Source organism: Echeneis naucrates, chromosome 17, assembly GCF_900963305.1.
Source record: "Echeneis naucrates chromosome 17, fEcheNa1.1, whole genome shotgun sequence".
Taxonomy (NCBI): domain Eukaryota; kingdom Metazoa; phylum Chordata; class Actinopteri; order Carangiformes; family Echeneidae; genus Echeneis; species Echeneis naucrates.
In genome coordinates this window covers 10,916,026-10,938,149 of record NC_042527.1, presented here as the reverse complement: position 1 = coordinate 10,938,149, position 22,124 = coordinate 10,916,026, and the positions used below count along the sequence as shown (strand labels likewise).

Here is a 22,124-nt window from a genome sequence, read left to right as displayed (position 1 = left end):
TACGGACACCTGCGTGTCTACAGGGGTGAAACTACAACTTCTCAGTGAGAAGTGTGCGCTGCTTTTTTTTTTTTTTTTTAATAAAATAAAATAAAATAAAATGCTTCCCCTGGTGGGCCTGGCTTACTGTCATATTTAAAAAGCAACCTACTTTAGCTAAAAACAAAACTAGAGTAGATATAATATTCAAACCAATTGCAGTAACTAGGCCGTCTCATCTGAACAGAAAAATATACAATGTTGTTTGATTATTGTAAAAAAAAAAAAAAAAAGCTTCTGTTCTTTGCAAGGAATTGCCTTTAATTATCAGTTTTTGTGTGTGAATCAGCTATTTGTGCTAATAATGTGTATATGTGCCGCAGTGTTTTTAATTTGAGGTTCAATTATATTTTTAGGAAAAAACTCACTTCTAGACGTATTCTTTGAAAGGAAGCCTCTGATCATAAACGATGTGCACTGTCTGTTCTGTTTTTTACATTCTCTGTCAGTGTGATTTATCAGAAGTACACAGCACTTCCACTATCTCTGGTTTGCAACAACTAAAATATACAGCCTAACCCAATTTCCTCTAGTTGGCCACTTTGCCTATACTGTTTCCTCAATATACAAGGTTTGATAAGCTTGTTTGTTGTTTCTCTGTTGAATTCCTGCTGCGACAAACCGCATCTTGTTTTACCCCATTTTCCCCAACTCTGATTCAACACTTCCCATCTGACATGTTTGCGGTAAGTCATCTCTGACCTGCACCTCTCTCTTTTCAGGACCATGCAGAGATTAACTCCACCATCCTGCGGAGCCAAACCAACACTGCACGCGTGGAGGGCCTCAGGCCGGGTACAGTCTACGTGGTGCAGGTGCGGGCACGGACTGTGGCTGGCTTTGGCAAATACAGCAGCAAGATGTGCTTCCAAACCCTCACAGATGGTAAGGATCGCCGAGCCAGGAGTAACAGCTTCCGCCGTCTCTCTCTTTCCTTCTCTGTCTCGCTTCTTCTCACATACACTCAAACTCTTTCAAACGCTCTCATCTTCTTTCGTATTTGTCGCTGCACTATTTTTATTAGTAGGGCGGGATCGAAGGGAATCGCAATATTTGATTGCACTTTTATTTCTCCAGCTAAATTAATTTCCTCCACGCTCAGGTTGGATTGTGTGTGGGGGTGTTTTGAATATGTAAAAGGCTGAGTGTCTTTTGTTTGTGCAACTAACTGTGTTTGATCCAAAATGCTTAGCTAATTGGTTTTTCACCCGGCCCTTCTGTTGCTGGAGAGCCTGCGATTAGTAGTTGATGAGATAAATTTTTTGCCACGTTGGGGAGGGGCTTGAATTATTGAGGGTGGAAGAGGGTGAGGAGGGGCCGCAACACCTGCTATACTGGCAAGTTTGTGGAACCATGTTTATTGGTTTAAGAACAAGGAGGTGTGTGTGTTTGCAGGGAGCTGGTGACGGCGGTGGTGGTGCATATCGCTACTTCATGAAGCACTTCTTCGTAGCATTGCCAGGGAATAAAATCTGAACACAGAATGATTCAGTCCGGGTGGATTACACATTCGGCTGGATATGTGTAACATTCACCAGATCTGCTGTGTGTGTGACGCTATAGGATAATGTCTCAAACTCTGAAGTGATATTACCACATCATATTGTGTTAATGAAGATTACGATGGATAAGACAGCGATGATCTTGAGGGAGGGGAAGATGGGGAAGGATAATAATGATGATGAAGGTGATCATTGTGGCTACTCACTTGTGCAGAGCAGACGGACTGGTATGGTCAGGGCCTCTTTGCACTCCACCGTAGAGCAAAGGGGACGCGCACGTCTGATTGCGTGCACTACGCTGGCTCACACAAGCGTTGTTTATGGTAGAGTCGTTGGCTTGCTGCCATAGCACGGCATTCGTCAAGGCAATTAGCAGCAGACACTAGAGAGCTGCAGACAATCACACCCACGGCTCCACCTCCTGCCCCTCCGCCAGGCTCTTCTCTTACTGCTGAGCTGCAGCATTGTCTCGTGAAGGCGCTACGCTCCCTCCATGTCGTTTCTCAGAACATATAATCCCTCATGTCTTCCTGTCAGTATGTTTTCACACACCTCCACAAGGTGTCCTTTTATATCCTCTGCACATTCACATATACGTATACTTGCAACCAGTGCAGATTTGACTGACAGGTATAATGAAAGAGAGATGACTGGCCCATCAGTTACGTGACTGATGTCACAGCCTCTCTAATAAGCTGAGGCTTCAAGAGGTAAGTGATTGTAATCGGGACCCGTTTACCGGTGGAACGGTTACCTGTGATTTCTGGCTGTCGGTGGGGGATTTGATTTGGACCTCTTGCACCTAATATGCATCAGAAAAGAACAGGACAACTCCTGGAAGCTTGAGTGGCTGAAACGTCCCTCATCATGTTTGTTTGAAATTTACTTGTATAATGAATGAAATAAACAAAATTCCTGTCACATTGAGTTTCGTCATGTGTCCAGGTCCCTGCACTGTTCCAAAGATGCATGAGATCTCCCTTTATCACTTTAATCCAATAGGCAAATTCAACACAGGAGAGTGAATTTAGAATCTGCTGATTTGCATACGGCATGCTAAATCTTGAATAGCTTTAACCACAGTGACTGCTGGTGCCAAAGTCGGCAAGGACGCACAAAGATAGCCGAAACGTTTGCTGTGTAGCAGTTTTTAGAACTACTGGCTGCTTGTGCTGGCTACGCCCATAAAACGTGCTGGGGCGATATGCTTGGTTGGAAGTCAGTGACTTCCTTTTCAGCATCTGAGAAACAACATTCCTAGGTGCATTTGCTTGTCAGTTCATTTCTGTCAGGCGTGGCACCTAAGATTGAGCCCCCCAACCCGGTTCTTTCTCACCGTCACTATCAGGCTTCTCTCGTACTTTTTGTTACAATCCTGGTTTATCAAACACTGTCTGTCAGTGAGTCTGGCTTTAAACTCACTGGCTTTCAGTCACCACCTTTCAGCAGCGAGATCTACATGTTTTCTTCATCCATTAGTACACCCAGTCTAACCATTCTGTTCTGTTTCTCCCAAACACTCACGTGCACGTCTGCAAATAAATGCAAGCCTTGACCAAGCCGTTTGTCATTGTTCGTCTTTCTCTTTGCGTGATAGATGACTTCAAGTCGGAGCTGAGGGAACAGCTTCCTCTGATTGCAGGGTCAGCAGCAGCGGGCGTGGTTTTCATCGTTTCCCTTGTTGCTATCTCCATCGTTTGCAGCAGGTAACCACATCTTCCTTTCTCTGTATTTTGTCATTCCTCATGAATTGTTGCAAAGTTAGTCACTTAACTGCTACGTTTGTCCCTTTTCAGGCTCCCGGCTCAAAAATTGACTTTTTTTTTTCCCCCCTGTAATTACAGCATATAGCAACTGCCAAGTTATGAAGGAGGATATAATAACATCACCACCAGCTCGATACAGTCATCCTTTCTTCGCACCTTTGTTAAAAACCTTTGGGAGACAGATAAATAGACATATTTTACACAGTTTCTCAAACTCTCAGCTATTAGTTAGTTGTTTTTTTTTTTTTGTTTTTTTTTACTGCCCTAGTGCTACAGCAAAATCCTTTATCATTTATAATATATGTGAGTTTCTTACATACATATTGTAGCTATAATTACTGTAACCAGTTTGATGTAAAAGGAAGACCAAATGAAATGGAATATTTCACTTCACCCTGTGAACTGACTCAAGTCAATTTCATATTGCGGCAGCTTGGCACATTGTCGCATTCCTATCTTGTTCCGCTTTGGATGCATGAAAGCCAAAATTTCTGCTGTGCTGTTTGCAAGCAAGCAAAGTGCTCATCAAACGGGCCGGGTCCTTTTTTGATGCCAAGGCAGAGGAGACAGATGAAAAGCAGAGTGATCCTATCAAGGTCTAATTAAAAATCAGCTCATTTTCATAAACTTCATTTACCATTGCTAACCCTCTGCGGCTGATTCAATTTCAGCCACATCATTTTGAGACCATACAGAGACCCAAAGAACAGTAATAAGGCCTCGTTCGCTTCCTTTCATCCTGCCGTCTCACACACTCTCTCTCTTCTCTTTCAATAATCACTACTCCCACAGGAAAAGGGCATACACCAAAGAGGCGGTGTACAGCGACAAGCTGCAGCATTACAGCGCAGGAAGAGGTGAGTCCATGCTGATGCTTATTTGTCATGCCCGTGGTTAGTTTTCTCACCCACATTTTGGCCAAATATAATTGTTTCTTTGTTGATTAAAGGTAGAATATTGTTAATATTTGATGTTAACAGCACAACAAATACACATCTCGCTTCAGCGCTCCCTCAGAGGTTTTATGCGCCAAATTTATGGCTGTGTACAGTTGAAGCGCCAACACTTTGGTGAAATCCAGGGTGTCTGGGGCGCGTACCTGGGCAATATCGCTCCTCATAGCTGAAGCAAAATGAACCCTCTAATATAGAATGTACTGTGGCATGTACTTTAACGCTGCAAACCAGTACCAGTAGTGTGTGACACCAGTACCTGCTTGCTGATTCTCCAATTGGGGTGGAAACTGAGTAAACCCAGCATCGATTTTCATGCCCTTCAACTTTCAGAAGTCTCTTGGCCATACTGTAGTTGGGCCAGTGTCAAGTGTGCTGTCATCAAAGCTTCCATAAAGTTTTTATAGTTTTTATACCGGCGCTCAGTCTGTGTCCTGACCATGCCACTGTGACTGTCACTGACTGTTGCAAATCACTCAGAGTGGATAAGTCATCAAATACAGAATTAACAGCTTGCGGACTATGAGGCAATAATAATGGAAACTGATGAAATATACAGTATTAGATTACAGTCACTTACATTCTTTTGAAATAATATCTGAAAAACTCCTGAACACTTGTCTTCCTGCCACGTTGTAGTTTTGACAGCTCTGGAACTTTTCCTGCATTCCATGGATTAATCTGAACATACCAGCATAGCCCTCTTAAATTTAAGTCTGAGCAGAATAATCTCTGTTTTACTACTTCCTCTACAAATGTTATTTAATCTCTAACATAATTAGGTACATGGGATTGTGATATTTATGGAAAACCATTACAACAACAATAAAAAATGACAGATTTAATATATAAGAAAAGGTAAATTTTTTTAATATGGAGGGTAATTATTGCCAAGGTGGAGGGACAGCTGTCTGTGGGCTCGCACGTATTTAATATTAATTTCCCTTTTAATACTCTCCTGCTGTCATATCATATATGATGCGTGGCAGGAGAGTAAAGCATGAACTACTTAAGAATTCATTAATGAAAATGCGGTAAGGAAAATGGAATGACCTCGGGTAGAAGGCATCTACGGCCATAAATGACATTTTCTTTTCTTTCCATAATGACACTGACTGACAGTCATCTCTCAGGGCTTTATGATAGCCATGATTGAATCGTGTTTTAAGCACTCTCCTGGCACTAACTGATGAGGGGAAGGAGCCTTGAGGGACACACACACTCCCACGTGCACACACAAAAAGAGTCCATGTACGTTTTGTATCGAAAATGAAAGAACCATCTCCTGTCGACCCAGCAGTCTGAGCTCAAAGGGATGGATTTTTGTCGAGCTGAACAAAGCAAAGCGGTTCAACGCAGTTACTTTGTGCCACAGTTACAGCAGTCACAAGGGAGGGCTCATTAAAACTGCTCTGGCCAGCGGAGTCAGTTCTGTCACCGGCCATCTCTGGAAAAAACCAGAGATGCATAAATGCAATTAACACAAGTGGTTAAAGTAAACAAAAGATCAGAGACGCTCGCAGTCCTAATCATCAAATGAGCAATTTGAAGTGGAGAGGAAGTAAAACTCTGATAAGCGATCCTATTCGCAGTTTTATTCCTTCAACCTTCACGTTGCCAGCACTCATGAAGTAATCTCCCACCCCATGATGCATTGTTTTCTTCTATTCTCTCAAGAGTTGACTGACAGTTTCATAATTACAGTATTCAACACAACAATAAAATAGCTCTGCTCAGCCAATTGTTTTGGGTGAATCTCCAGAAAATGTGCTGCTGGCTCTCCCCCAGCTGCTCACTGTTCCAGCTGCTGCCACGCACGTCAGGTGATGCCTCCTCATCTCCAGCCCACCTAATGTGGCAGGCTTCTTGACTCAATATGCTGCTGACTACTGTAAATTCGGCACTGAATGGTCGCGATTATGAAGCCGATTTCACATTAAAGCAAATGTCAGGATGGGATGACCATCATCTTAGAACAGACACATCATTCCCACAGAGAAATAGCCTGCCTCAGAGGAAAGGGTATATATAATTTTTTTGTTTGTTTGTTTTAATTGCGCACATCAGTGCATCACCATTATCACCAGTGCATCACTACGCATCAAATCGCACACACCTCACTGCATGTTGAGCGTTTACCGTTTCCCTCAGTGGATCTATTCTCTTTTCCTCTTTACCACAACAACAGCAGTCTGTCAGCCAATTAAGAGAGAAATATTCTGAAGCACTTTACGTTTACTATATGCCCTAATGCTTCTCTGCATACGAGTACTAGCACATCTTAAATCAGTTATGTTCGAACCCTGTTTGTTGCTTTGTTGCGTCAGCTGTTGTCTGTTCTACAACATCTGGTATGATTTGAGAATTAACAAACTTGTTTAGAGTTAAACAAGTAATTTTTCTCTTTTGGCTGCATAAAATACTCACACATGGGAATTCAGAGAGCTAGAAAAGGGATACCGAGGAGGCATCTGTAGATTCTTGTGACATTTGTCTTTGCCCTTCATCATCATCAAGTATTATAGGTCACACCCTTTTCTGCCCATCAGAATCTTATCGTGCACAAAGTGATGACTTGCAGAAGGCATTGTTTGCCTGATAAACCCACACCAAGATTTTATTTTATTTTTGACTCAACCAATGCAGTTGTTAATCTCACACAATTTGTTGATCCTTGTTGTGATTTTCATACTAAGAAGCCACAGTGTGCTTCTGACAAATGATTTTCTGGCTTCAAATGATGGATAATTAGTTTTTGTTTAGGAAGTAAACTCATTACATTCAATCACAGAATAGATTAGTGTGCATCTTGGACCTACAAGAAACGGGAATGTATTCACTATAGGCATGTAGTGCCCAGTAATACTTTATGTTGCTTCCTCCAAAGTGGATAATCTTATAAAACATATAATTGCTAGCTACTGAAATTGTTGAATTACAAATACTGCCAGGCAAAAGGAATTAGAAGAAATTATGCCACCTTGGTGAAATACTAACATATGAAAGTGTTCCTTTAACTTAAAAAGATGAGTATTTATGAGGCTACTGTTTCACTTAGTGACATTGCTGTTTATCTTGCTGTTTATGGAAATTCTGCATAGCAGGACCAGTAATTTGATTGTACCATAGTCGGTAATAGAATAATATGAGCATTACTGCTGTACAGTTGATTTGTGGATACATTATAGCCATTCAGTAAATGAACAGGGTGGACTAATAGCAGGGTAAATACTGGACATTGGTGAAAATATCATGGTTAAGTGCAGTGCTGTAAACTATCATTTGTTAATGTCAGACAAGTAAATTATCTTAACTGCTTGAGCTATTGTGTCATGGCTTGGGGATTTTGTTGAGAATAATATTCCAAATTGCCTAAATTAATGAGTTTGTCCATTTTGGAGTGTAGTTTGAAAGGCACTAAATTATAGGATGTGATATAGTTCTCTGAGTTACTGCAGCAGCCATGCTTCTGTAAACAGGTTGACTGTTTTATGTATGGAGTAAAAATAGTAAGTTTGGACATAATCCCTTAATACACTCAGATGAAGGACTATTAAATATTAAAGGAGGAATTTATTTTTCATCAGATGGAGATAAAAAGATGAGTCCAGTCATCCAGGTACCAGAGGGAAGCAGAGAGATAAACTGTTTGCATTTTAAATTATCCATGAAAATGGGCTCTGAACTGAAAGTGACAAAATAATGGGTTTACGTACGTGTACATAGACATGCGGGCTTTTCCCACATGTGTTTTGCTGTACTTCATATGCTCCCTGCTTACATTTTGAGTCCCGCCCTGTGATGCTGCTGAGTGAATGGCAAGACGACACTTGTAAACAGAAAGACTTCATGGAATGCAAAGCTGCAAACCCTCCGATGGATCAACCTGAATTCAATCTGTCAGGAATCTCTAATGAGCAATTATGTTCACACTGACAAGGTTCAAGGCAATTAGTGTGGTAACTGGAATCAGTTTTTAGTCAAGAGTGAGGTGAGGCACCTTGATCCCTCCAAGACCAGAGCTTATCTTTCTCCTGCCTCTTGAGACCCCCTTTCTCTTTCTACAGCTTGTGCAAATGAGCCGGCTCAAATTGACTTGATGGAGATCGGTTCATTCCAATCATGGCTGCCAAAGTTCGGACTAAACAGCTCTGATAAAGAGGGGATGCTCTTGGGTATCAGAATAAAAATGATGATTATATGTCTGTTTGCTTGCGTAATGTCTCGTGGCAGTGTGTCTCCTGTGTGTGAGCTGAGCTCACCTATCGCATTGTGGCATAAAAAGCCAGATGATGGCACAGAGGTTTTATCTCTTTATGAGCTCCTATAGGGAAAGGTTGTTTGGAAATTGGTTCCAGCACTATCAAAGAGCAGAGACTGCTAGGGTAAGGGATAAAAGAGGGGGGGGGTCTGTCTTTTTACTCTTTGTCTATACTCACACATCCTACCCCGCTCACACACACACACACACACAACCATTTTCTACTCTTCCAAGTACTGCATCATCAAACTACCATTTAGTTCTCTGTTCTACTTGTAACCCAGGCTCTTCCTATAACCACCTGCACTATTTATTATATTGAATGCAGTAATTGCTAATATTCATTTACACGCAGCAATGTTCCCTCCTGTCTCTCAGGAGCACTTTAAGGCAAAAGAAGTTGCCATCATTTAGCTTGTAGTGATTGTCAGTGTTGCTGTGTTACACTGTGATTTCAGCAGCGTCTTGAAGGGCAATTTTATTAATCATTACCACAAAACATCAGCTAAAGGAAAAGGGAAAGAGAGGTTTATTTTTCACGGAAGCTCATCGAGCATTTTGGTTGTTCTAGAGCTCTCTTTGCGAGCCGACATGTCTAACTGCCCCTCCCCACTGGGCTGCCCGACCCACTTCTCAGGCTCCCCGGGGATGAAGATCTACATTGACCCCTTTACCTACGAAGACCCCAACGAAGCCGTACGAGAATTCGCCAAGGAGATTGACGTCTCCACTGTCAAGATCGAGGAAGTCATTGGTGCAGGTATGGTAAATAGTGGGCACCAGTATACAGTATGTACTGTGTGTGCGTGTGTGTGTGTCTGAGGTGAATGAGAACATGGGTGACTTTTTATTTATTTATTTATTTTCCCTGTGTGCAAACAAGCTTGGCCTGAATCTTTTCAAGGTCATAAAGCCTAGCCCTCCTGGCAGTCACATCAAACAGAAACATGTGAAAGGCCCATGTCAAGTCTGCATGCACTATATAGGCCAGCTACCCTGGGACCTAATGGCATTAGAAGGAACTCAAGCCTTGAGGCCTATTCCCTGCGCTGCTGTTCAGCAATCCCATTAGAGTTTCCTTCTAACACATTGTACCTTACGGCCTACCTTTCCACTTAGTGAACATGCAAAATAGGTTGGGTGGTTTACTGGCCTAAGAAATGTTTTGTATTGTTGAAATGTCTGTTGAAATTGATTAACAGGCAATTATGAGCAACCAGAGGTTAAAATACTTTCAGCCTAAAATGGCCATGTAATATGTGTCAAACATGTCCTTTACCTTTTCACAGCATACAAAGCATGCTGGCATCATGTGTGTTTTGGATCGTACAAAGGTTAAACTACCACTGGTAATGGGACGGAGCCTGGAATAGCTCGAGCAGATTGGCCTACTCAGCAAGCAAGGCGTGAGGAAGTGACAGATAGGGTAGCAGTGAGAGTGCAGGGGGACTAAGTAATTAAAGATTTCCGTTTTTGTTGATTTCACTGTGTGGTGCCTCTTTGGGACACCAAGGTGGTGATAATTAATCAGAAGACTTCCAGATATTTAGTGCTTGCCTGTTATTCTTTGACTGGTAACTATAAAGGCACTTGGCAGGCTTTTAGAATAGACGAATGCTGTGACTCAGAGGAGTCAAGAATATCTTGAAGGACTACCATTTGATGAGTATTGAACAACACTCAGCATGCTTGATATAGACTAAGTTGAGATCTATTCAGCTCCTTCAGTAATATTTGTGCCAAGGCACAGAAGACGCAAATAAGCTTGATTAATGAATAGATTGTCAAATCAAACTGTACTAAGCATTTGTCCGAACACATTTCCACTAATAAAATAGATTCTTGACAGAGCAGCGACTGAGCACATCCATCCATTTCCCTTCCAGGTGAGTTTGGGGAGGTGTACAAGGGCCGTTTGAAGCTGCCAGGTAAAAGGGAGATCTATGTGGCCATCAAGACCCTGAAAGCGGGATATGTGGAGAAGCAGAGGCGGGACTTCCTGTCTGAGGCGTCAATCATGGGTCAGTTCGACCACCCCAACATTATCCGTCTGGAGGGTGTCGTCACAAAGAGTCGTCCCGTCATGATAGTCACAGAGTTCATGGAGAACGGCGCCCTCGATTCATTTCTCAGGGTGAGTCAAAACATGCATGTACTGTGTCATATAAAGTTAGAAACCGTTACGCAGGCTGCTTGTAAGTGTGATTCATGAGTTCATGAAAGCCTTTCATCATGGGACTGAGACGCTAATTAGAAATGAATCGTCAAACAGTCTCACAAAAAGAATTCATGCAAGGAATCCATCCTTATACAAATTGGAATGAGCATTCTTAATCTATCCAGTGGCAAGAGAGAATATGTTTCGTGACAATGAACGTGATTTAAATCATTCTTAATTTGAAAATGTTCACTCTAGCTGGCCATATCAGCCTTTAATTTCTCTATTAATGCTCAGTACTATTAATGTGTGCTCCATGCTTTTTCATGCTTTCTCTTTTTATAGTCAGGATTGAACAGACATGCATCTTAATCAATATTCAACTCACTTTTTTTTCCCTTCTTCAATCTCATGGATTGGCGTTCTATCCCACTTTGATCTAGGGTGGGTTTAAAGGGGCTCTTTGAAGTTGGCTTTGCTAACCGCCACATCCGACTTGTGTTTCCATCGATCTCCCTTACCCTCTTATTTGTTACTCTGTTTTGCGGGTTCAAAGCATGCACTTCAGAGCATTCACACGGGGATAGGGGCACCACACGTGGATGTTAGGGAGACGGATGCCTGCATGCCTGAAAAATGCTCTAACACATACAGTGAGCAAAAAAAAAAAAAAAAAAAAAAAAAACAATGACCCATACTAAGTGAACATAATTACATTGAGGGAAAATATTAGAACTTCAAGCTGAAATAGCTGTTTTCCACTTGGCATGGCAATGCATCAGTCCATGATTTTCCTCCCCCCTGTGATATAAAACCAGATTTCTAAAGACATTTAAATTGCATGTTGTCAGTAAAACAGCACAGACTTGCAATTTATTGCTCGCTGTTATTTCCAAAGAGACAATCAGATTCAGTAGGTATTTTAAAACACTTAAGTTTAAGCCTGGAATTCTTAGGCAACATAGTATCTATAATTCAGCCATGAACCAAGGGAATAAGTTCATTATCATTAAAAGTACATATGTTAACGTTTGCTTAAATCTCTCTGTCCCCCAGCTATTCTCATTTATGTTAATCATGCCAAAGATAATCTCTAGATAACTATTTTCATTTGTGTCTCTCTCTGTCCTCTAGCAAAATGATGGTCAATTCACGGTGATCCAGCTGGTGGGAATGATGCGTGGAATCTCGGCGGGAATGAAATATCTCTCGGAAATTAACTACGTCCATCGTGACCTGGCTGCACGAAACATTCTGGTCAACAGCAACTTGGTGTGTAAGGTGTCAGACTTTGGGCTCTCCCGCTACTTACAGGATGACACGTCAGATCCCAGCTATACCAGCTCTCTGGTGAGTATTTGCAACGTTGATTTATTTTTTTTATTTTAATTTTTTTATTTGGTTGCATTCCACGGATGCATATAAGTGCAGTATGTGTAGGAGTGTAGTGGTGGATTTTTTTTTTTTTTTTTTTTTCCTCCCCCCCATTTATTGACATCTACTGCACTGGCAACATCCTAAAAACCGCCACGAATCAGCCTCATCGGTTTTGCTTCTATCTGACACTGCTTAAATGGTTCTGAAGGTCTCAGAAACCTTTCACCTTTTCAGTGCCTTTCATTTTATAAGTGCCTCGTCCTCCTTCTTTCTCTTTCCTATACTCTGCAAGTCACGGACTGGAGGTCTGTCACATCTTCATTAGTGTGGAGACAAGCCTCCTCTGGGAAGGCTCCTCTCTCGTTGACATGCCCAGAGTGCAGAGAAACCAAAGGGCATTGCGGCCTCTCAAACTGACAGCCCCCATCCCCCTTTCTCCCCCCACCCCCCCCACCCTCTCTCACTCCTCATTCATTATTACTAGGCCATCATGGGAGGCTTTGGCTCCTCATTAACTCTTCCACACTACAGATCTGTAATTATTAGCAGCCATCATTAGTTCTTCTGCCTCTCTCTTCTTCTCGATTGAAAACACACTGTTACGCCCTCACAAACACCGGCGGAGGTCATTAGGACTTCGGGCATTCCTGAGTTTGTGTGCACATGTGTTTTTTATTCAAGTGTGTGTTTGTGTGTGTGTGCATAAGCAGTGAGAGGTATGCATGCATGTCTCTCTCTGTGCTGATGTTTGTGCATGGGTGCATGTATGTGTCAGTTATCACCTCAGTGACTTTGCTTTGAGTCTGCTGATGTATCACGTACATCTGGACAAAGATCATTTTTAATTCTGAAAAAGCCTACAATAACCTTAAAATATAAAGATTTGGAATTGCCATACATTTTTAGCCATGCACTTCTTGCCTTGCCTCTTACTGAGCCACAACCTGTATTCTGTCCTGCCACCATTTCCTCTTCGTTGACAACTCCAAGTAGCTCAACACAAACTATTTTTGCCAGTCTTATCTGGGAGTAGAGACCTTGACTTTCACTTGTTACATAAAACCACCAAAGGGCGCTCTTTCTGGACATGATTCATTGTAGCCTCTGTGGATGTACAGCAATATATACATGTTATGAATAACTATGAATACAATATGAATATATTATGCTATAAAAAGTGCTTATTTTAGGATTAGCTTCAGAGGTATTTAAAGACATGCAAAACTTGAGATCAAAAGAATGCAGTCAGCCCGTGCGTCAGCGCTACCCAGGTAGGAAAAGAGCTTTCAAAATTATTTCTTTTTCCTTATCTAAATATAAAAACCAAACAATGTGCTTTATATTTACTCAGCTAAAACCTTTGGTGAGGCTCTGCTGCTCTCAGTCAGAATAACTGCAGTTACTTTAGGTTATATTCAGAAACAACCAAAGCACAACATACGGTGTGAGCCCAGGGGAGTCCACCGATTGGCAAGAGATGGTAGCCCAGGTGTGAACACGAGGTGCGATAGGGCCGGAGGAGATGCGACCTCGCATTGGTTTGGCTGAGCGCTTTTTGCTCCCTGGGAATAGCTTGCTTTGCATGCTTGACCCCTGCGGTTAAACCTTGCTGAATGGGTCGTATTTAGCAACAAAGAGGCGCGGCATCTCTGCTGTCTGTGCCGCTGAGCTTGCTAATAAAACAGGGTAGGAAAGGGGTGGGGACTGGATTGTAGATTGTGGTCAGCATTTTGATGTTGTTCAATGCAAACAAAGTGTCCTAAAGGACACTATCTGGGCAGTCAATAGAGCAAGTGGCGTATGATGTTGTCTTTTTGATGTTATGCTTTGTTTTTCTCAGACTGAGATTCTAAACAAGCTTGTCAAAACGTATGATAGTGTAACAGCACTCAACAGTCTAAGTATCCACCTGGAATCATAAGTGCCATAAGGCTTATTCCATTAATATGCTTTTTTTTTTTTCCAGAAATAAAAGTAAATGTAATTAGCTTTCATTTGAGCATAACTCCCACCCCCATCCCCTCAAATAAGCGTTGGGGGATGTTGTGGTCTACAGGTCCCGTACAGGATACTGTACCATAATTAAGCGATGCATGATGCCCTTCACTCCGCGACCTCTTCAGCTATGACCTGACACTAACCATTCAGTAAGCAAGGCTCGCGTGACAGGCGAGGTCGAGGGAATCAGGGAAACCAAATTGCGCTGACGTGCAGTGATTTACATCTCCATCGACCTCCTCCTCAAGCAAATTAATCACCTCTTTCCCTCTAATGCTTTTCTAATTTTTCCCCGCAATTCTGGGCACACCAATTACAGTGCCCAGGGTGTGTGCTGGATGTATGGTTGGGAGGACATGCTGGTAATTGTATTAACCCTGGATGTGGGTTCATTCTGAAGCAATGTTGTGGAGGTTTCAGGCAGAAGGGGGCCGTCCTCCCTCCCTGTTGGCTGCCTACCAAAGTCCAGATTAATTAGGCTCACAGGACAATGCATGGACAGCGACGGCCTCACCAATGTGATGCGTGCTTATTAATTTAAAGACTCTGGGGGAAAAAAAATATCGCTGTGCTCCTCTGTGGCTTTCTTGCATTTGTATTTGCTTTTCCATCACAGCCTCATTACATACAGGGAGGGGGCAGCCCATGAGCACACGATGGTGAGATACCGTGCTTACCTGAAAAAGAAGAGGACTGATTTTTGAACACTCGGCTAACCAAGAAGACTTCCATATTACTCTCTTTATTCCCCAATCTATCTGAGGAGCCATCTCGCCCATTTTTTTTATTTCCCTTTTTCAAGGCTTATCCAATATAAACACAAAGGCGCCTCAAAACTCACTCAGTGTGGATGTGACAAATGATGAGTCAAGCTCTTCACGGCCATGATAGGTCATATGTTTTACTGTATGTTTTACGTTCATGGTTGAGTGAAAGTCAGCGATCTGGGCATGGTCCGTAGGGTTTAATGTGCAGTTTGTGGGCAAAATAGAAGAGCAAGTGGTCAATAGGGAGGTGAGTATGTGTGTCTGTGCGTGGATATGTTTCCAAAATGTGGCGTGCGGGTATAGTATAGTGTCGAGTCTATTACGGTTTAGACAAGTGGTGTTACCCTTTCGATTGAGTGTTTGTGCCCGCAGGGCCACAGCGAGGAGGGCGGGTACGGTTCAAGAATTTCTGCTTGTGCCTCAGCTGACGAGGTGGAAAGTCTGTCATTGCCTCGCATGTCGACAGAATATATATTGTATGTTGTGACTGGGTAGGTATGCATGTATGTGCGTGCTGTTTCTCGGTATACATACATACATATACCCCCCCTAGATGTCAGTCACTGTCCCCAAGTGTGGATGTGTGCGTGCGTGTGTGTGTTTATTTGTTTGTGTCATTGAGGCTGAGAGGGGTTGAAAGGCGAGGTCAGCCCGAGCCAGTAACAAAGCTCATCCGTCAAATCCCTGTGACCTGAGTGACATTCTCTCAGCTCCGCTTCAGCGCTCACACTATGTGGACCTCGCTGTTGTTTTTGTCATTTGTCTGTTTTCTATTTGCATCCTTTCCATCTCTCTCTCTCTGGCTTCAGGCCCATGCACTTTTTTGGCTTGTCACTTCAACTTGTAGTAAAATATTTATGCACTGAACTTCAAGTTAAGGGGACAAAGTCTCTGAGTAAACAAGAAGTGAAATGGGAACACATCCATATGGACCAGGCCAAAAACAAACAAAGGGAATTTCTTTTTTGATTTATTTTTTTTTTCCCCCCGTGGGATATAAGTGAATATACACGGATAAAGCAAATAGAGTTGTTTCCATGACAGCACAATGTTCACTCCAAATGTCACCCTTATCACAGCTAATTTCAGGGACAAGGTAAAGAGGCCTGTTTACTTTTACGAAGATCAGATTTAGGAGTGTGTCTAAACAAGCATTTAACAGCAATCCTTTACACAGTTGCAAAAACAGAACTCAGATTTGAATTGGAAATAAAGATCACACAACCACTGGCAATCAATGGGCATATGTGCCAGTCTAAAACATTTTAGGATCACGAGAATTTTCTTTATTTTAGAGTAGGTGAAGGGGAGATGTGGTTCTTCAATTCTCCTTGATGCTGCATATCAGTCTTTCTCCCTCCATAATTCAACAGTCAACATCTAGGTTCACTGTAGGCTATTTCTGACACAACCAAAACACAACCTGTGTATACTGTAGAGACACTTTGCTGAAGCGCCACAGCAAATGTCTGGCCTGTTGTTATGTAGTTGCAACTTCGCAAATTCAGATAATTTATTTTCCCCACCGTTAACACCTGAATACCCTGTTGTTTTCAACTCCAGTTTTTATCTTGGCAAGCTTACACTCATGTCACACACGCACTTTGATCTGTCGGAGAGCACCCAGAGAAGAAGTTCAATCTGATCACTTCTCCCCAATGAGCCGAAGTCATCTGTGCAGTGACAAAGCATGATCCTGAGCTGGTTCTTTACCTGCATGTCCGGCGAAGCAGGAGGTACGGCTGTAGGGGATTAAATTAAATTAAAAATTAAAAATTAAATCCCATTCATGTTCATTTATAATCGTAGCAAAATCCCGCCTTATCGCTTTCATTTGATTTATTTTTTTATTTTTTAATTTTTTTTTAATCTCTTGGGGTTTTTTTAATTTGAAACCAACTAAGATATTTTCTGACTTTATTCAGACTGTAGAGTTTAATTTGTTCAGTCTTGGGGTAAATGTAGCAGTGGAAAAATATCCAAGACTGAGATGAACATGGAGGATGTCCCAGCATAAAAGAGAGCACAACCATCCAAAGCACTCCAACTTGATTTATACCTTCTGTCATGTTTTCTCAGAGTCAGGATAAGGTGGGCATTGATTTGCCATCTGCGATAGTTGGACTGTATTTGCATCAGATCAGGATTCACAATGTGAAGTGACTTGTGTACAAATAAATTTGTAGAGAGAGATAGAGTCTCGGCTGTTGGGGCTGTATCTTCTCAATTTGATTTAATGTGTGTATACGTATATATGTATATATGTATGTAATCTTGTTAACCATAGCTCTACCATCCGAATGAAAACATCTGCTTTTTGAAACCTAAATAAAATGCAACATGAAGAACACATGCATTCTAGTAATACAGAAAAAAAAATCTAGACTTCTTAGGTTGTGCTGTGTTCTTACTCTCCACAAGTTGTGTAAGAATCATGCAGGCAAGGCCACTTTGTAATATTCACCAGAATAAAATAGCTAAAATGGGATACTTGCTATGTGTTAAGTAGTGTTAGTTCAGATTCCTTCAGGGAGCTTCATTTTATGTTTAATGTAACACAGTCAGGTGTTGCAAAGATGTTGCAAAAGGGGGATAATTACTGGAGTAAATAATAAAAAGGCATGATGCTTAAAGCTATGTGAGTCACATAAAATGTAACTAAAAAAAATTTGCCTAAGTGCTTCTGGTTTTTCAGCAAAGAGTCCAGATCACGCCCGCCTATGACCTTTCTATTGTATACAGATTAAATAAAAACAACTTCAGGACAAATAAATATACAAGGTTAGGCTGCTACAATATTGTGACCACTGTATACAATTTCTAAGGTATACATTCTCAGATATGTATACGCTTTTAAACAGCCTGAAAAATCTGTACCAGACCAAATCGCAATGAGCACTGAAATTGGCCCCTTGTTTTTCTCTGGATTTGGAGACTTTGAGGTGGAGATGAACATTTCACTCCATAATACTGACAAGCTATTAATCCTTGCCACAAGCTGTCTATAGCTATCGCAGTAAAATATGTGGGCTACGCTAGTTGTCAAATTAATTTCATTGGAGCAAAGTACTTTTACTGTAATTTCACTTCCTAGCACCTGCTGCTAACATAAAACTTCTATGTGCTGCACTAAATCTTGTCAGTCAAGCAAAATTGGTGTTGTGTATCCTCCTATATGACCATATGTCTTGGTGCACTCTCTAAAGGCGTAAATTAACTACGAACACCAGAATAGTGAAATCTCTTTCTTTCATGCTGCATTGTCATGTAACTGGATTTTTGCTTCCTCACGGAAATTATTTTTGAAATGGGATCAAAAGGCTACACACAGAAGGCTCCAGGCAATATGAGGGATATGTATTTTAATCTTGATAGTGTTTGAGTTTTTCCTGAAGTTGAGCAATCATGTGAGACTATTCTGGGCATACAGTAATCTTTCATTTCACTCTTATCTTCCCACACAGTACGGAGAGACTTCAAAAATTCAGTGGTAGTTTATTCTAAAAACAAAAAGGAAGTGTGGGACAGTTTGAACTCTTTGGAGCATATGAAACTTAGAAACATGCTTCCCTCAAGTGTAGTGTGACTCTACTGTACATATGGTGAAAGTCTTTTTTTCACTGTCAGGCACTCCCATGGGTGTCTACGTAACCAACATCCCCATCAACGGCCACCTTCCTTTAATTGTTTTTCCTTTGTTGTTGTTTCTCTCGTTCCATTTTACTCTCCATCTCTTTCACTCTCATTCTCACTCTGTTTCGGGCAAACATCCAAGGCAGATCGTTGCTCCCAGGATTTCATTAAAAGTATGTTGATGGAGCACTCTCCCTGGCCTAAGTAAATGTGCTCAGGTCCATTTGAGAGTGCATTGTTTGGACATGGATTACTGAAGCTGGAGGAGGGAAGGAAAGGAGAAGAGGGAGCAAGTGGGGGGAAAGACGGGGAGAGTGGAATCTACGTATTTGACCTCCAGATGAAACAGAAAGTTTATTTAGATTTCTAAATATGTTATGTGACGTGACAAGGCTGAGAACAAGACCAAACACATAGCTCTTATTTGCTTATTGTAAGTTTATCTGGGGAATGTGTGGGTGTGAGTGATGACTGTTATTGGGGTCTGACAGGTATATTTGCTCTAGATTTGACTTCATTCTGCAGCAGCATGTCGGTGATAGTCTACGTCCAGGTACATGGCACTTTGATAGATGCAAAGCCATAGAGTCACCACGCAGCACACACATGATAGGAGTTTCATATGCTTCCTATGCGTGTCTGTCGATACAGAACAAAACAGATAGCAGAAAGTATATACAGTACTACCTCCCCTCACGCTTAGCCTTCATATGGATGGATCACGCTTGTCTCCCGATGACACCTCTTAACCTGACAGTCCCAGCACATCTCTGTTGCGGTCGCACTCCAGATGAGCCACTTAGCTGTCACAGTCGGTCCCAACATGTCACAGGCAGCCACAGCCAGGTGGAACCAGCGCATAGGCTGTAATCTTGTTCTATTGTCACAAAGACGACAGACCGCTGTGTGTATTCAAGGTTGTTCTGGATGGGAATACTGCACGCAAACACGGCTGGACATGGTATTCACATGCACGGTCTGGGCAACAATGCAACTAAAACCTGAAATGAGGCAAAATTTGGGAAAAACTGTGTGGACTGTACAAAGAAAAGTATCTTTGCGGCACATTTCCCGTCCTCATGAGCCCTGTTTGTTGTTTATAGCTGCAACATTTATCAACCGGACAATAGACACATACAATATCTTTAGAAAATAAAGCACTGTCACCCACTTTATTTATTATCACAAGAGTTTTGCTCACTCTCACTATCCCTTGGTATCAGCCTGGGGGGGCAGACAGCTTTCAAGATCAGGCTTAATGCCTTCCTTTATGACAAGGCCTGCAGAGGTTAAAAAAAAAAATAAAAAATCAAGGTTTAATTACTCTTTTTCTTTTTGTTTTGCTGCTATGGGTCTAGACTGCTGGGGGTTGCACTGAGCACCTCTCTCTATGTGGCTCTCCCTCTCTCGCTTCCCTTTAGTTATCATTACACAGCTCCTCTTCTTCTCCCCTGTTCTTGTTCTCTCTCCATCCCTCTGCAGTCCCCCCCTCCTCTCCTTCACGCTCACTCTCACTGCCTCTGCTTCTCACTCTGCCCCCTCCTCCCCCAACCAACCCAACCAGTCGAGGCAGATGGCCGCCCTCTCTGAGCCTGGTTCTGCCTGAGGTTTCTGCCTCTTGAAGGAAGTCTTGCCTTGCCACGGTCCCCAAGTGCTTGCTCTGGAGGATATGCTGAGTCCATAAAGAGTTTGCTCTAGACCTGCTCTATGTGTAAAATGCCTCGATGTAACTGTGTTATGATTTGGCACTTTATAATTAAATTTGATTTGATTTGATTTGAAGGCTGAGAAGCTGTGCAGCTGCAGTGCCTGCGCCATGGGCTCGATTATCTGTGGAAATTCTGAGATAACTGCCACTTTGTTCTTTTTTTGCCTGCATTATTTTGCTTCAAGGCAAACAGAAAATAGCTTGTTCCTTTTTCAGTAGCCAGGACAATATACCATGTCCAAAGAGCTCTCCCCATGTTTCAAGGCTTCACAAAGCACTCATGCCTTGGTGTTGACATTAGGTCTGCTTTAATTCCAGACATCACTTCTCCCACTGATCCCCACCAAACTCATCCCTCGTGATATTAACGCTTTTTGTACTGCAAAAAAAAAAAAAAAAAAAGTTTTTGGTTGTTTTTTTTTTTTTTTTATGTTTTTGCCTCCTTCCCTGCATGCATGAGCTGTTCAGCACTTCATGTTATTAAAACAGGATTCTGACTGAGCTATCACTGGCCCACAGCAGTAATTACTACTGGTTTGCATAGCTGCCTCTGACTCATCCACCTTGGAAATGTTATTATTGTAGTCTCTCTCGTTGGTGGTGCATAGGGAGCTTCTTGTGATCCTGTGTCTTTGCTCAGGCAATTTCGGTGACACTCAGCTCATATCCCAACAGGGTCCCAAGGCATGAGACGAGATGCACAGGGCAAATGAGTAATCGGGGAGCGACAAGGAGGCTGTAATAGCATTTTGCTTGGAGCAGCAATTTCTTCTATGTTCTGCTGTTATTTTATTAATTTTTCATCTTGTGAACGTTCATCCAAACAGAATAATTGACTCAAAGCATTGCCCTTGACAGAGAGACAGATGAAGAAAGACGGGATTGGCCATTTTATGTTTTTTTTTGTTTTTTTGTTTTTTTTTGCAGGGAAGACATCAGGCTTGTTGCATTGCATTGCATTGCCCTCAGACAAAAGAAAGTGTCCTGGGGGCTCAGCTCAGATGAAACGATTCAGATATGAATTAGTCTGAGATATGAGAAAAGCTTTCCAACCGTTTGGGCATACATTGGTTTCATTCAGATATTGATCTGTTGCTCTCTGTGTTTCTGGTTTTCTCTGTTTGTCCCACCACCGCCCAATTCCTATAGTGCACCATGTACTTTTCCTCAACACGGGCTCAGTGAGTGCTGAATGTTGCCTCTGCATCTTGCAGTGCGCCCTCACAGCATTCTCCACTCAGGGTCAGATGTTAAATCTCTTTTCAGTGTCAGTATCCTCAAAAAGGTCAAACTCTGAAGAGGTGCTCATTAATGGTTGCAGCCTCTCCACCTCTCCACCGCCATACAACACCAACCTGTTGAACCAACAAACAATACACACACAAGCCTGCACAAACAAAGCAGCGTAGGGAGAAATGTGTTGGTGCAACAAGAAATAAAAATAAGAAAAAACAAGAAAAAGATGTTTCAGCAGGATCGGCCTTCACAGTTATCTTTTCACCTGCGTTTTGTTTTTTTTGGTCATCACAATAATGTAGAAAGTACGAGTCTGACTTGCTTGTACAAGGCAAGGAAGTACCCATTACAATGAATTTATTTATTTATTTTTTCTTCTTCTTGGAAGTATGATTAGAGATTTGCCATGGTAACATTACACGTGGTCTTACGTGAGTGACCGTTACATTAAACAATGGGATGTAAGTTAAATCCGCCTAAGGGCTGCATCTGTTAAAGGAAGGTAGGCCCTTACTATTGACAGTCAATATGGAATTCTGATCAAACCACCTGAAAATTTAACACATTACTAAAAAGTAGCGGGTGTGTATGTGTCTGTCTGTTTTGAGCAGACCACAAAGGATAGGGAGCACTCAGCAGTCATTGCTGCCCCTCCGGCAGTGCAGGTTTTGTTGACCTGGTGATGCCACAGGCCACACACTGAGAAGGGACAGCTGGTTGTTAGGC

General features: G+C 42.0%; 1 protein-coding gene across 2 annotated transcripts in view; it reads left to right on the top strand.

Moving 5' to 3' along the window:
- The window catches only part of ephb1 (EPH receptor B1), a 140,968-nt gene that overhangs the window by 109,844 nt on the left and 9,000 nt on the right, over window positions 1-22,124 (top strand). The window contains exons 7-12 of one of the 2 annotated variants that reach the window (XM_029525602.1): window positions 762-924; window positions 3,139-3,247; window positions 4,100-4,164; window positions 9,159-9,281; window positions 10,408-10,655; window positions 11,814-12,029. In XM_029525602.1, the coding sequence (XP_029381462.1) occupies window positions 762-924; window positions 3,139-3,247; window positions 4,100-4,164; window positions 9,159-9,281; window positions 10,408-10,655; window positions 11,814-12,029 (924 nt within the window). Of the gene's footprint in view, window positions 1-761; window positions 925-3,138; window positions 3,248-4,099; window positions 4,165-9,092; window positions 9,282-10,407; window positions 10,656-11,813; window positions 12,030-22,124 lie in introns of both variants that reach the window. The other variant, XM_029525601.1, reaches the window with a different exon arrangement.